Source organism: Rhea americana, unplaced genomic scaffold (assembly GCF_003343005.1).
Source record: "Rhea americana isolate MKP2758 unplaced genomic scaffold, rheAme1 scaffold_58, whole genome shotgun sequence".
NCBI lineage: Eukaryota > Metazoa > Chordata > Aves > Rheiformes > Rheidae > Rhea > Rhea americana.
In genome coordinates, this window is record NW_028186734.1 from 1550807 (window position 1) to 1564679 (window position 13873).

A 13873-nucleotide genomic window follows, 5' to 3' on the forward strand; every position below is an offset into this window, starting at 1 on the left:
TTATTTAGACCTAGGCATTTAGCCATTTAGACACAGTATTGCTGATGTTTCCCCCACAGATTCTGTTTTTCTTTCAGTTCTGTCAATCCCTTGGAAAGACTTCTCCCCCTTATCCCCCTCCTGCRTCCCCTCAGCCTAACTCAGCCCAGTACTGTACCACAGTGGTTCCCTTCTTCATCCGCCATCGCCACTAGTGAGTACAGGTCACCAAGGGCTGCAACAGTTTCATCCTGTAATATTTGGCTGATCAGATGCATGCTCTCTTGCTTCAGCTTTCTGTAAGTTACCATCTGTTATCTTCACTTTTTCTTTTTCCTCATCTACGCTTCTCAGTGCATCTGGTCTTACTGGCAAGAAACCAGGTTCTGGCTTTGAGCAGATCCCTCCAGCTGCAAGGGAAGTCTCATCCTTGGCTTCAGGCTCTCCATTCACCTCATTGATTTCTTTCTCTTTACTTGCAACTGAAGCCTCAGCAATATTTTCAGATGGTTTATAATCAGCTACTACTAAACATGAGGCAAGGTTACAGCTTGCAGTAATTGCTCCCTTTTCAGCCTGTGCGGCGATATTTGGAGAGTCTTCGCTGGCTGTTTCTCCAATATCTTCTGTTTGCATTTCTTGCTCTTGACTCTCATTTGTACTTCTAGAACCCACATAAATCGAACACTCACAGTAATAGTAACCAGATTCCTGTTTCTTCTTACGCATGGCACAAAGATCAATTTGACTGAAGGCCTCTGTGCCAAAATAACAGTCTTCATATTCTTTATATAGATCAGAACAAATTTTTCTGAAGCCCTAAATATTAAAGAAGCAACAAGGTATTATATTATATAAAAACATATTAAATACACTTCAAAAAGGAATAAGTATCAAGATGTATCAAGTCATATTTATATTATCTTAACAGAACTTAGTATCAAAGAAAATATTTTTAGCCTATACTTTAGCCCTGCAGGCTAAAAGTATTCAACTTTAYGTGTAGTATTTAAGTGGGACATTTCAACCTGAGCAATGAATGCTATCAGAAGTTCGTCTTTTCCTGAGTAGAGAAGTGTGAGGAATCCACTGCCCCCTCAAGCAAAGATGGTATTAGGGAGTCATTGCCTGACAGAGGCACAAGAACAGRTTATCTCCATCCTCTTACTATTGTTCAAAGGCATCCACCTAATTTTAAGTATTTTTMAAGTGAGTGTGTCACCACATCCACTGAGACATTGTTCCACAGTCTCCTTAGTCACCTTTAGGAAGATTTCTTTATCCCACCTGAAGTTTACTTTGCCCAGTTTAAGCGCATTACTGCCTTGTACAGACTGAAGAATTCATGCTTCTCCTCAATGAATACATTCCACAACAGTAATTAAACTGTACACTAGGAACAGGTTAGAAATAGAGTTTATGCAGCTTTTCCATTCTTAACAAGGAAGTATTCAAAAAAAAAAAAATCACTAATTCACTGGCTTACTGTGAAAGTAAGCTCATCTCAGCAAATCAGAAGAAAAAAWGCTAAAGAAAGCCACAGCAGCTCGTAGATAACTATTAAACACTGCTAGTATCTGAATAGCCAAATAYTACAGTAGTTCCAGCATACAAATGGAAATGTGTACTCCTAGATGTGTTTTCAGATGTTGACATTTTCTCTTCAGGAAAAAAAAAAAATCTCCATAATTGAGGTCTATGTTCAGAAACAATTGTAATTTAGGACTGTCAAGGTTAAAATTTTTTTCAATCAGCAGTAGCCCATAGTCTCCAAAGACAAATTATGATCTGAATAATTTCTTTGCAGTTCTCCTTCCTGACAAATTCAAGTGCAACTGTGCTGRCTCCCCTGTACAGACACTACTGGGAATGCTCAAATAATCTCAYGCTTCTACAATCCCTGAGGCCTTAATTCAGTCAGCAACAGGTTGCCAATTTGAATAAGGGGCTCCCACAAAACATTTAGCCTCTAACAAACCACATACGCCAGGGGCACCCGCGAAGATGAAGCGAAGGACACATGAACTGTCATGAGACGAGGAATTGCCTCAGCCTTCCCTTAACCTAGTAAGGGAATACTAACAAGACTCCAAGGAGCCCCTTGCAGCACATTCCCTTGAAGTAGTCTGAACCATTTTGTTCAGCCCTTCCCCTGAATGCCTAGAATTGAACATTTAAAAAGAAAAAAAAAATCTCTTTACAACTGTGCTCCTAATGACAGCCCCTTCAGTAGGCTCCCGGGCTAGCGCACGTGCATCATTCATGCCGCGGGAATTGCAGGAGGATGGCCAGAACAGCCAGCGTTGCCAGGACAGAAGCAGGTATGAAGAGCTTCAAAACCAAACATTTCAAAGTGATAAGTGCTACTGGCCCACTGTGCGGATCTAAGGAACAAAATACTTCACAGTTTAATGGAACAAGCTGCAAGCCTTTTCCTGCACAGGTACCAGTGCAGCAGCCACATCCAAAAACTGTTCAGTAGCCAAGAGCATGCCACATGCTTAAATGCAGGCRTATACTGTACATGGACAAATTTCTGCCTATTGGGAACAGTTTGCCTCACTCCCCATGAAAGTTCCTGCCATTGAATATAACCTACAAAGCAGCCAGAAGAGGGCAGGAGTAAGACTGCCCTTCAGTATAAAACTGAGAATATTCTAATAAAAGTATCTGTTCCTGCAGGAGCAGTGTTTTCTCGTCACCCAGAACGAGCAGCAGCTATTTGCAGCCCTGCACCTAGTGAATATACTTAAACAGCGTAAAAGCAAGAATAGGCATTTGCCACTTTAGAGTGGCGACACTTGATACCGCTTGGCTCTGGCATCAGTGACGACAAAGTGCCTAGTGCAGAAGACCCGCGCTGACAACAGCACTTTCTAGTCTATGTGCTGGAAAAGGCTCTTAATAAAGGCAGACACTTAAGTGGATTCTTTTAAGATGTGAACCGCTCCCACTTGGCCCTTCTGCAACCAAGAGGTCAGAAAATCAGAAGAGCCCATATTTGAAATTCATGCCAGAGCTGTGATATACATTTTTAACCYCATCAGCAGACAGCACATATTACTCCTTTGGTAGCTATTCAAGCTAAACAGCAGGCAAACCAAGCCCCCTACCTCTTTGGATCTTTAGACATACGAAGATATAGTTTCCTGAGACCAATGTTAGCACTCATAAAAGTAGCTTTARAGAGGACCAGATGGTTCCTCTTTCCTCTCTCCTCCTCAAAAAAAAAAGGGGGGGGCCTGCAATAACATCACCAGTACAACATATCTATCTTCTTGTCAGTATAAAGTATTCTTGAGATAGAAAATATAAACAGGCAGCATTAGTAATTATTTCTCAAGCTTCATATAAGAAGCACTTAAATTGCATGAAGTACTTAAATTGCATCTGTACTACAGTGAAACAGTTATTTATGGCATGAAAAAAATGTAATTATAGCCAGTAGATGGCATCATAATAACTAAAACAATATTTTGTGTTATTCATACTTTGGCATCTTCTAGCACTTAGGAAGGCTGATTTCTCTCCTGTAGTCTTTAGTAATGGCCTGTTATAGTAGCAGTTGGTTTTCCTTCTTTTTTTCCCTTTGCATTGACTTCTGAAGAGGCAAAGCAAGTTCTCAGTGTTTTCAGCTGGCACGTCAGATTGGAATTCATGCATGCTAATCTTCCAGTTTGATCTTTSAGGTTAAATCCTATGTCTGGGGTTGAGCCTTACAATCTCAGTTAGACTATATGTAGGCATATAATATCCACATGCTTTCCACACGTCCCCCTAATACCTAACTTCACATATAGCCCTGCTCCTCCTTGATTTCATGGCCCTGATGAGCAGGATATTTTAGGAGCCACAGTTTCAAGGTGCCCACAGATTTGGACAGGAGTGAGTAGTACTCTGGGTTCCAAGATCAAGTTGCCTTTTGTCAAAAACAGACAAGTAGCATTTTTAAACCATATGTTAAATTCTTATCTCCTGTCAAGAGCTACAGTCCCGAAGCAAGATCCAATAGACACCATGCCCAAACCTAACTCTCCAGAAGTACCCATTAGACCATATCATGAAATGATGAACTTAGCCTCTGCTTTATGGAAGTGTGAGCACCTCCTCCTTTCATTTTTTTTTTTTTTTGTTAAATCTAAGGGTCCCTAACAAATGTATGGTTTGAAAGCCCACTAGGATTTGAGCGATACTAAATGTTTCTAGAGATATGCTAGCACTTTTCTAAACCTGTAGGGAGATGAAGACCAGCTGATACAGGTTGAGCAGAAATACCTTTCAGGTACACAAGCCTTCATGTTACTCTTTATAAATATTGATGTTCAAGTGTTTAAAGCTCTATACACATATACGTTTATAAACAAGGAACTGGAAATAGTGTGCCACATTTAGTACTAGAGACCCTAGAGGAAGGAGAAAACACGAGAGATTACAACTCTTTTTGTTCAAACTTGATGGTAAAAAATGTGAAAATATTCCAGACAAAAATCAACAGTAATTCCTACATGCATATTGTATTTCTTTTGCATCAGACATTGATGATGCCTGTATTCATGAAATTGCTCATAGCCAATATAAAAGAAAAAGCCTCCAGCACAGAACTATCAGTACTACCTAACTTTCATTGTACCATGCATACAGAAGACAAATATCAAGTCAATATGAAATACTTGATGTGCACAAATACAAGGTCATTTTYTTCAGCAATTATGGCATTTTGTTTTCTTTGTGCATGCTCCTTTAGTATTTGAGGTCAATATGTTGCAGAACTGAAACACAAGAACTATTCCTAGAAACAAGCAGGACAATATTCCAGAGGGAAATGAGCAACTTTTTTTTTTTTTTTTTTTTTTTTTTTTACTTTAATTGTACATGATAAAATCCCATACAATGCTGTAGTAAAAGTTAGAAAAGCACAGCACACTTACGTCATAACTCATACCACCTGACTGGCTTCCAAAATGACTTTAATCTTGTTCTCAGAGAAGATATTGCTTAGAAGCCATCCTACCCTATGAAAAACAGCTCAATATAGTATTTTCATGCAGATTCTACTGGTCACTGCAGAAAAAAGTCTATACTCAAGAGCCATGTACAGTATAAGCAAGGGACTCCTCTTCTTCTAAGTGGATAAGAGCTAAACAGAATTGTCAAACCATCTACATACCAGCTCTGTTAAATAATGAAAGTGATATTTTTCCTCTGGTTACAATGAAGATCACTTTAACATAAAGACACCTTAAAAAAAAATCATTGGAAGAAAAATAATCTCTAGAATAAATCCCAGTAAAAATTAAAGACAGTTACTTACCCTTCTTTTCAACCTTGGTGCTTTGGAGAGCTTCAGAAAAGTAAGATGGGGTTTGAAATCTTTGCTCCCTGAAATGTCAAGATCCATTTCATTAAAGCATTCTTCCACAGCTTCTGGTAAAAAAGTAATAGGGTGGGAGGGAAAATAGTTTCAAGAGAGTTAAAAAATACTGCTATAAATACTACTATACCTATTCTGAGCAAGAAAGGCACAGTTAGAATACAACATATGACCACTATTTCTCACACCATCATGGGCACCATATTCAGGTAAATGAAGAAATAAGTGAAAACAAATTTTTATGTGAAAATACTGGCCTGTGTTTCAAGTCTGAAACTAGACTCAGGCTTTCTTATTTCACGTTTGCCATTTGACTCTTCTGTATTCACAGACCTCCTTTAACATGGATGAGTTTGGGAAGGCGCATGGCCACAGCAACCCTGGCAGCAGCAGGATGCAGCTCCTGTGGCCACAACTGGGGACCAGGTCGGCAAAAAGCAAGAGGCAAAGTGCTTGCAACAGAAAGTGTGGCAGGAATTGCAAAGTTGTGAACAACTCTGCAGCAGTTACAGCAATTTGGAGGGAAAACTCCCACAAGCATAATAGCCTTCYCTAAATAATGATAGGAAGCCTTTATAGAGGCATCCATTTATAAGTTTTAGGCACATAGTTATAAAGCACTAAGGTTTCATTCTCCTTTAATARAAGTGACTGTATGGAACTCCAGAATTTGTATTCTTTCAGGCCTTTCAAATACAAGCTGTAATAACAAGTCAGATTAAGTCCAATTGATCAATCTTTGGCCTTCATGAACTTTGGAGTGAGAGATGYAAGGTCTCATAAGAAAAGCAGGATGAAGCTTGCATTAGGCAGATCCCTGCAAATCTGGCAGATGTAGGAAGTTAAGCACAACTACTGGAGAACATGAAGCACTTGAATAGAAATGAAACTTCTAGAATAACCRTAAAAGCCTTAGCTAAGGCTGGAGTACTTAAGATCTCTCTCTCTCCAGCCATTTTTCCTACCGCCAGAGATCTTTATATATTGGATTGATACRGGAGGTAAGAAATGTGGGAGCAACACCTGCCCCGGAAGCCTGAAAAAATGTATGTGGTTCTTCCTGCCAAAATAACTTGTGTCAGCCCTCACTCTCTTACACTCAGTGTTACCCCTTAATTGCTTAGGCACTGAGAGCAAGAGGTACAATGTTGAAATTTCTACATTAAAAACAGCACTTCACATATTTGGTAACTGCATTGATTAGAATCACTTTGCTCTCATTTTATGTTCCCATTTATCAGGAAGTCCAGCTACACATGTGTTTACAAGTATGTCATATGCCTTTGTATCAAGGCCAAGTCTCTGTCTTAGAGTTTAGCTAATTAATACATTAAAATGTTTCATCTCAAACATCTCCCTTATTGTGAGGGAGCAGCAGCTGGGGCTGTCTGGTCACTTTGCCAAGGCAACTACTTTGTCTTTCAGCTGGAAAATACATTTTTAAAGAGGGATCTATTTGCCTGAACAAGCAACTAGTGCCATTAGATACCCTACAGTACTCCACCTGGCCTCTAGCTGCCACTGCAGAAGGGTACAATTCTGCTGTGGGTCCTGTTTGTATGTCTCAGATATGCTGAAACATTGGAAAAGGTATAAGTGATTACATTTAGGTATCAACTTACTCCTGAAGCACCCCTGATATTTTACAAAAACACATTAACAGGAAGAATTTTGTTTCTTAACTCTTCCTGCTCCCATGTCACCAGGTCAAAGCACAGCAAAAACTAAAGAATACATGCAACAGCGAGAGAGTGCAAAGAGTCCTTCCCCACACACATCTGGGCAAAYAGCAACGTCAGGATGCACAGGAAGCCACAAGCTAGAGCATGGGACACCAATAGGTTTGAGATGAGCTTTACCCCATTTTCACCAAGCACTGATCCTTGCAAACAGGAAGCAGTTAGTGCTGTGGTAATGTAGTAGTAATGTGTGGCATTGGTGTAGGCTTTATTGCCATGATTAGAATTTCACCAAAAGGCTGATAACCAAAGAAATATCAAGGCTGTGCAACCTCTTTAAAACCTCAATTAAGGAACAGGGCTGGTGCTAATGCCCTGCCCGTGTCAGGACAACACTGAATTTCCTGGACACTGTGGTCCTTAGCTTACTTGGTGAACACCTCAAGAAAATTCCCAGGCATTTTAAGCAATGTCACTTTGTTAAAGTAGACCAGGTCAGTAGCAGCTAGAGAATCCTGCTATTACCCRGGTCTTGTGAAAGAGAGTAAGTCACTTGCACAAGTCTAGAGGGGGAAAAAAAAAGAGAGAGAGAGAGAGAAGAGAGAGAGCGCGCGCACACGAGCGCGAGAGAAAAAAAAAAGAAAAAAAAGGATGTTGTCTGGTTAAGCAGGTCAAACAACATTATCCCGTTATATCACAAACTGCTCAGAAAGCATGAGGAAAGRACAAACACCAGTGATCCAGGTTCCTTCAACAACAGTCCTTTGGCACATTTACCAATCAGTTGTAGTAAATCGGTCATCAATAGACAAGATAATCCTCCACTTTGAAACTGAAGTCTTCAACATAAAGTCACACAATGAAAAGCCAGCAACCTATTTTCATATTTTCTAAAACCCAGCAGTGCTTCAGATGTTCAGAAAACTCAATTAAAATAGGCTGAAAGTGTTGTTGACAAAACAGCTAAAGTCAAGAAGGGCACAATGAGGCAGAGGCAGCTGGCAGGAGAAGCTTGACCTTTGCCAATCTACTCATTCCCACAGAACGCGTTTGCCCATCATGCTGCCTCAAAAGGCAAAAAAAGGTTTCAAAATCTGTTCCTCTCCCACTCCACATAAGCAACAAAAAATATTGTTAAAAGCTTCAGGAAAGAAAATCCAGGTTCATTATGTGACAATTGATTGAATTGCTATGTGAGGGGAAGGGAGAGGAAGAGAATAGGAAAATAATTCTTCACAGATGTCTTAAAAAATGATAGATTTCAATACATATTGCCTAGTCCTTTGATTCATTAAGTTCTAGAAATGGTCAAAAATTATGCAGAAGTGAGAACACTGGAAGCTACATCACTCTGACAGCAAAGCCTTTGGTGGCAGAATCAACAGCTTGAAAACTGGCAGTCTGTCTCACAGTCAAGAGAGTATTTCTGGTAATCAGTGAACAATCATATTACATTAAACAAGAAGAATCAAGTACTGACAGTATATTCCTAGGGCTTGCAATCAAAATTATTTTTTTCCAGCTCATTAAGAAGAAGGTTCACATCACAAGCTAGTCACCAGGTTTCCAGAACCACAAAGACAGGGAATGCTTTCAGGACTCTGCCACCATTACAGCAATGGCATAGATTTAGTGCAGTTCCAATATTAAAAAAAAAAAAAAAAAAAAAAAAAAAAAAAAATCCACACCCATTTTAAGGCATATTCTTCAGAACAAATAAAAATTGAATATTTTTGTCTGTCACATTCAAGCATTCCCTTTATTGAACAGCATTCTAGCACATATATATTCTGGGCAGGCATGTACCAGAACTGGTCTTGAAGAAATCTGCATCATGTGCCCTTTCCACTTAGTCAACTTCCAGTCAAGACAATTGTGTTGAACTTAAACATAAACATTTTAGAAGAAACAGACATGAAGTTTTTTACAGTTCTAATTCTAATGAGTAGAGACAGTGTCAGACTACTTTTAACAAAAACACAGCTGCTTTGATTTAAAATTGTCTTTGCTATGAATGAAACAATACAGGAAACAAAGGTCAGAGTCAACCAAAAAGTAATGGAGAGTGAAGTGGTTATTTTTTTTTTCCAGTTGAGGTAAAGAAGCTGGTCTGATTAAGAGGTATCTTATGCCTAGTTACAATATTGATTTTACTAGAATTAAAATTGGAGAAGAGAATCGGACTGTTATACTGCAAAGCTAAGAACTGGAAGGGGTAAAAAGGAGCCTCAGAAGGAAAACAAACTATTGATAAACAAGCATCTGAAACCTCCTCTGAAAATTAGTCCTGTGTATTGCATGCCTTTTAAGAAGTATTAATTGAATTATACTTCATTTTTTCTTAATATGAAAACAGCAAGGGAGAAAAGCATGTATTGATTTTATCTGCTCTGTTGGAACTTGAAGCCCAGGACACAGATTAGGTTCTGCAGTGCCAGCTGAACCAGCTCCTAAAAACAGAACAGGGTGGGAGGAAGGGAAGRGAATCAAGTCCTCTGAAATTGCATTCAGATGCAAGTAAGCAGGTCTGAGATCTGAAACTTCTCCGTAAATCTGCCACTGCTTTGGGAAGTTAGAACAAAGGACACAAGCTACTCTGAGTCCTTTTGAATATTCTGTGGTGGAGGCAAAGAACTGACTTGGCAATAACGTGTACATGCACAAATGCTGTTTGTCACCTCCTGTCCCAGGGTTGGGTAATTGCAGACAAAGTCTAATTTACAGGAACTACTTGTAAACTCAACTGGAAGCAACACTTGCAAGGTTTCCAGTTTATTCAAATGAGTAGGACCTCAATTTTAAGATGTCATTTTGAAGACCTGTGTGCATCACAGCAAGATCCTGACTGCAGGGCAGGCTAACATAGCCTTGCTGAGCAATCTTGACAAGCCAAAGGTTTCTGCATCTCATTTGTCCCAAATTAGTACACAGACTGTTCTAGCTTTCAGGCTCCATCCACCTAGGTCTAGGCTAACATACATTTAACAGTGAAGAAAGAGGGCAAGAGAGGGARGGCAGGACACCACAACCATGCACAGCAGCTTGGGCCAGTACTTACAAGAGTTGACATTCTTCAAACAGGTTTTACTGCAAGTGGTAAAGAGGTAGGCTAGGTACTTACCTGCAATTCTGCTGAGTGTTTTCTGGTCTTCCTCTGACATTTTCACATATATCACTTGATTGTTAAACTGTCCAATCCCATGAAATGTCATATTAAGGTCTTCACCCTGCAAGATGGCTTCCACTTTTGTCTTGCTCTGCTTCAGTGCCAGAACAGCCCTTAAAAATAAATTTTAGAAATTCTCTATRTTCTTAAGGAATATTATTCAATTATTACATGCAGAAATATGTTACATTTTTAATATCAGACAATACTCCTGATTTTAGCCATTCTAGCACTGTGCAAGTTGTAACAAGCATACTATTTCTAATGCTCATGATTTTGGAACAGTTAAAAGATGTGAAGTATTTTAAATAAATTGAAATACTTTGTCTTTTAAAAGCTTCAAGCTCAGCTTTGCTAATAAACTGAATATTCAAGTCATTAGCATACTAGAAATGGTTATATGGATATATTACTATTCAAAAGTCAAAAGGATATAACTGAATTTATTTTTGTATCACAAAGTTTAATCCTTTACCATTGCAATTTTCAACTGGTTCACTAATTTTATTTTTAATCACAATAAATTCTTTCTCCCAGCAGAAGCACATTTAGCATTTTTCTCTATTATAGCCTACAAATCCAAGACTGTTAGCAAAATATCAAATTGGTGCTTTCTRCTGGAACTTTAGGTCCTATTTTGACAGAGTTTAGATATGCACCTTGCTGTGCATAGAAATATCACCAGCAAAGTGAGATTACCCACAGACAGTATTTTTGTCAGTCAAATATTTATATAACAGGTTTCCCAACACAGATAAAGACTTTCAGTACCTTAATACCCACTAAAGAGTTACAGCTGCCCTCTTTATCCTACCCCAGGAAAAGGTAYTCTGTCAGTCCTGAAGCCGAGTCTGAACACAAACCTTCTAACAGGGTCTCATACTTGTAATAAAGTATTGCATAACTAAGGATTGCAGGACACTAGCCCCTAGTTTTCTATGGCTCCTCTAGCCCCACTTTTTCCCTCATCATTACATTTAGAAAAAAATTTATGACTACATTTATTTCATTGTTTTAGGAAAAAACCTTACAGTTTAGTAATATTATTCAAATAGTAGACAGGCACTACAATTCATATAGCACTGTATATGCTAATCCCCTCGGGAAAGTGTGTTCCTGCATATACAGGCCACTTCAGCCCAGAACCAAGTCAACATTATGAAYAGCCCTCACTACTGTAATTTCTTGCTAACTACAATAACACAGGAGCTGCTGCTAATTGGGACACCCRGGAACTCTTCTGGAAAGGACTGGAGATGGCAAGGGAATGATTCTTTTCAGAGGATATTGCTTCTTCTGCCTTAAAAGGTAGAACCAACCTAGCCATTCATTTTAGTCCATAATCTCCAAGCTACCACTAAATGCTACCAGAAGGACTTCTGCCAGACAGATCTGAAGATGCCTTCTCCTGCCCCACCTCCAGAGGGAGTGTTTCAGCAGTGCTATTAGTTTAATAATTGAGAAATATTTGGACTAACACCTTAGAGCAGTCTTGCATGTGAYAGCACAGAGCACCATCCATTGAACTACAGTATTATTTAGTAGGGATCTGTAGGCAGAAAATAAAGAATGAAAAGGGTTTGGCAGGGAAGATCTGCTTTTCATTAGGTATGCCCATTATTTTTATATTACAGGCACACATCCACTCTTAAGTTCATTAACACTACTTAGCTCCACTCACCTCTCTAACTGATTGATTCCCATTTTGATTGCTCCTCTCCCYTAACTTCCAATCCTCTTGGATGACAGCCTGCCCAGTCAGCAGCACTGGCAGGGATTTTTATTACTGAATTACTATGCATAGTGTCTTATACACACTGGCTCATCAGCCCATATAAAGGGCTGATATCTCTTCCCTCAGTTCCCCCCTCCCCCCCCCAAAAAAAGTGCCTACCAAATCCCTCTTGAATAAGCAATAAAGCAGGTCGATTCAAAACAAGGCACATGTAGATCTTCCATATGCATTTGCARCTTAGTCCTGCTTAGCTTTCTCCGCCAGTACAGGCAGAAAAGTTTTCTTCTGTTCAGGTTAGTCCTTTYGACCTCTTCCCAGCAAGGTATTCTGCGTTATGCCCAAGTAGATCTTGTTGCACGCTTGTACAGAGCTGAGTCCTTGCTCAGTTTTGTCATTTGTTTGCTGATGTGCGCTGACACCCCCGGAGACAGGGCCGCTCTCACTAGGCTCCTGCCTCCTCCTTACCGGGGCTTCTTAGCAAAAAGGCCTCCTCAAGAGTCTTCCCTCCCTGCTTGGTCACATCAATAAGTCTAAAGCTCTCTTACTGCATCCCACTGGGAAAATTCTGGAAGAAACCTGCAAAGTACTGGCTCTATTTTCAGGTCCTTTTAGCCACTAGAGCTTCAGCCTTGCTGGCTAGTCATCCTTTAGTAACCTCATTAYGGTTCACAGGAGCCCAGTGGCAGCCTGCACTCAAGTCAGGCAACAGAACAGCTTGAGGAGGAATGGGATGAATTTTTGTTTTCTTCTTAATATAACCTGTTCTATCAGCTAACTTTCCAGGTTGATACGAGAACGGCTTTCTGAAAGGCTGTGGTTTTTCACAGGGTAGCAGCTCAGGGAAGTTTATATCTGTGGAGTTAATTTATAGAAAGAACAATACAGTAGTAACACTACAACCATACTTCTTTATTTCTTCACCCCAGCACAGATGCACAAAATTTAATCCTCTGAAAGACTGTATCTAGGTATATAAAGACTTTATATACACTAATGAACTGTCCTGACTATGTTTTCTTTGMGAACAAGTCAAACTGATTAGAAGGTCTAAGAGTGAAGTTTTACATAGACTCTGCTGCAATTAATTACTCACAGCAACAGAAGTAAGGCTATCACATCTACATGAGAGTTAACTATGCTTGAATTTTACAGAATTCTTACTTTTTCACTTCTTCTTCTGATCCCAGGTGAGCTACGATTATGGTGAGGTGCATTGTTTGAACAGGAATAAGAGCTCTTGACAAGTCAGGTTCCTTAGTGAATATGAGCTCTTGGACATCTTCAATTTTGTCCAAAATCTGCAATGCAGTAAATGAGACAGGGAAGTAAAACTTCATTTTCATTTTAGAGTGCCCTGGCAATGCTGGAAGGCCTCTGAAGCCACACACATTCACAAAATGCAACTCCAATTTGAGTTAAGAATCAACAGATCAGAATCCAAAAAAACAATATTGCATCAATTTCAAAGTCTTTTGTTTGTTTTTTAAAGACATTAAATACTATTCAAAAATGAAMTCAGGAACTGACTGATTTACTTGTCTTTTTTAAAATCCGTGGGGTGAATCCATAGCTCTCATATGAGCCAGCTCCCTCAATCTTAAACTAGCTCTGAATCAGACCCTAAGTATATTGGAATAAAACTCATAGCACTGAGTAAATATTAATGTGATCTTCATGGAGTTGTCAGATGTTAATAGACTGTGGAAATTGAATAGCATTTCCATAACCAATCTTATGCCATTTTCTGATTACAAGTTTGATCACAGATTAAATTGATGTCTCTTCCCAAAAGGAAACTATAACAGTAAATAAAGTAGAACAACTTAGTAAACATGCTGTTTTCCAGGTTGATATCTTGTAGAACTACATGGGCAATTTCTAGCCCTTCCAGGTCTGTCTGGGTCTTAATATCATTGACTCCAACTGTAGGTTACAAAAGGGAG

At 39.3% G+C, this 13873-nt stretch overlaps 1 protein-coding gene across 1 annotated transcript in view; it reads right to left on the bottom strand.

Annotated features, from left to right (window-relative positions):
- Positions 1-225: 225 nt before the first annotated feature.
- The window catches only part of LOC146587590 (uncharacterized), a 19329-nt gene continuing 5681 nt past the window's right edge, over positions 226-13873 (bottom strand). Inside the window, exons 3-6 of the mRNA XM_085319277.1 lie at positions 13092-13228; positions 10151-10308; positions 5291-5403; positions 226-798 (exon numbers count right to left, since the gene is read on the bottom strand). Of these exons, the coding sequence (XP_085175403.1) occupies positions 226-798; positions 5291-5403; positions 10151-10308; positions 13092-13228 (981 nt within the window). The remainder of the gene's footprint in view (positions 799-5290; positions 5404-10150; positions 10309-13091; positions 13229-13873) is intronic.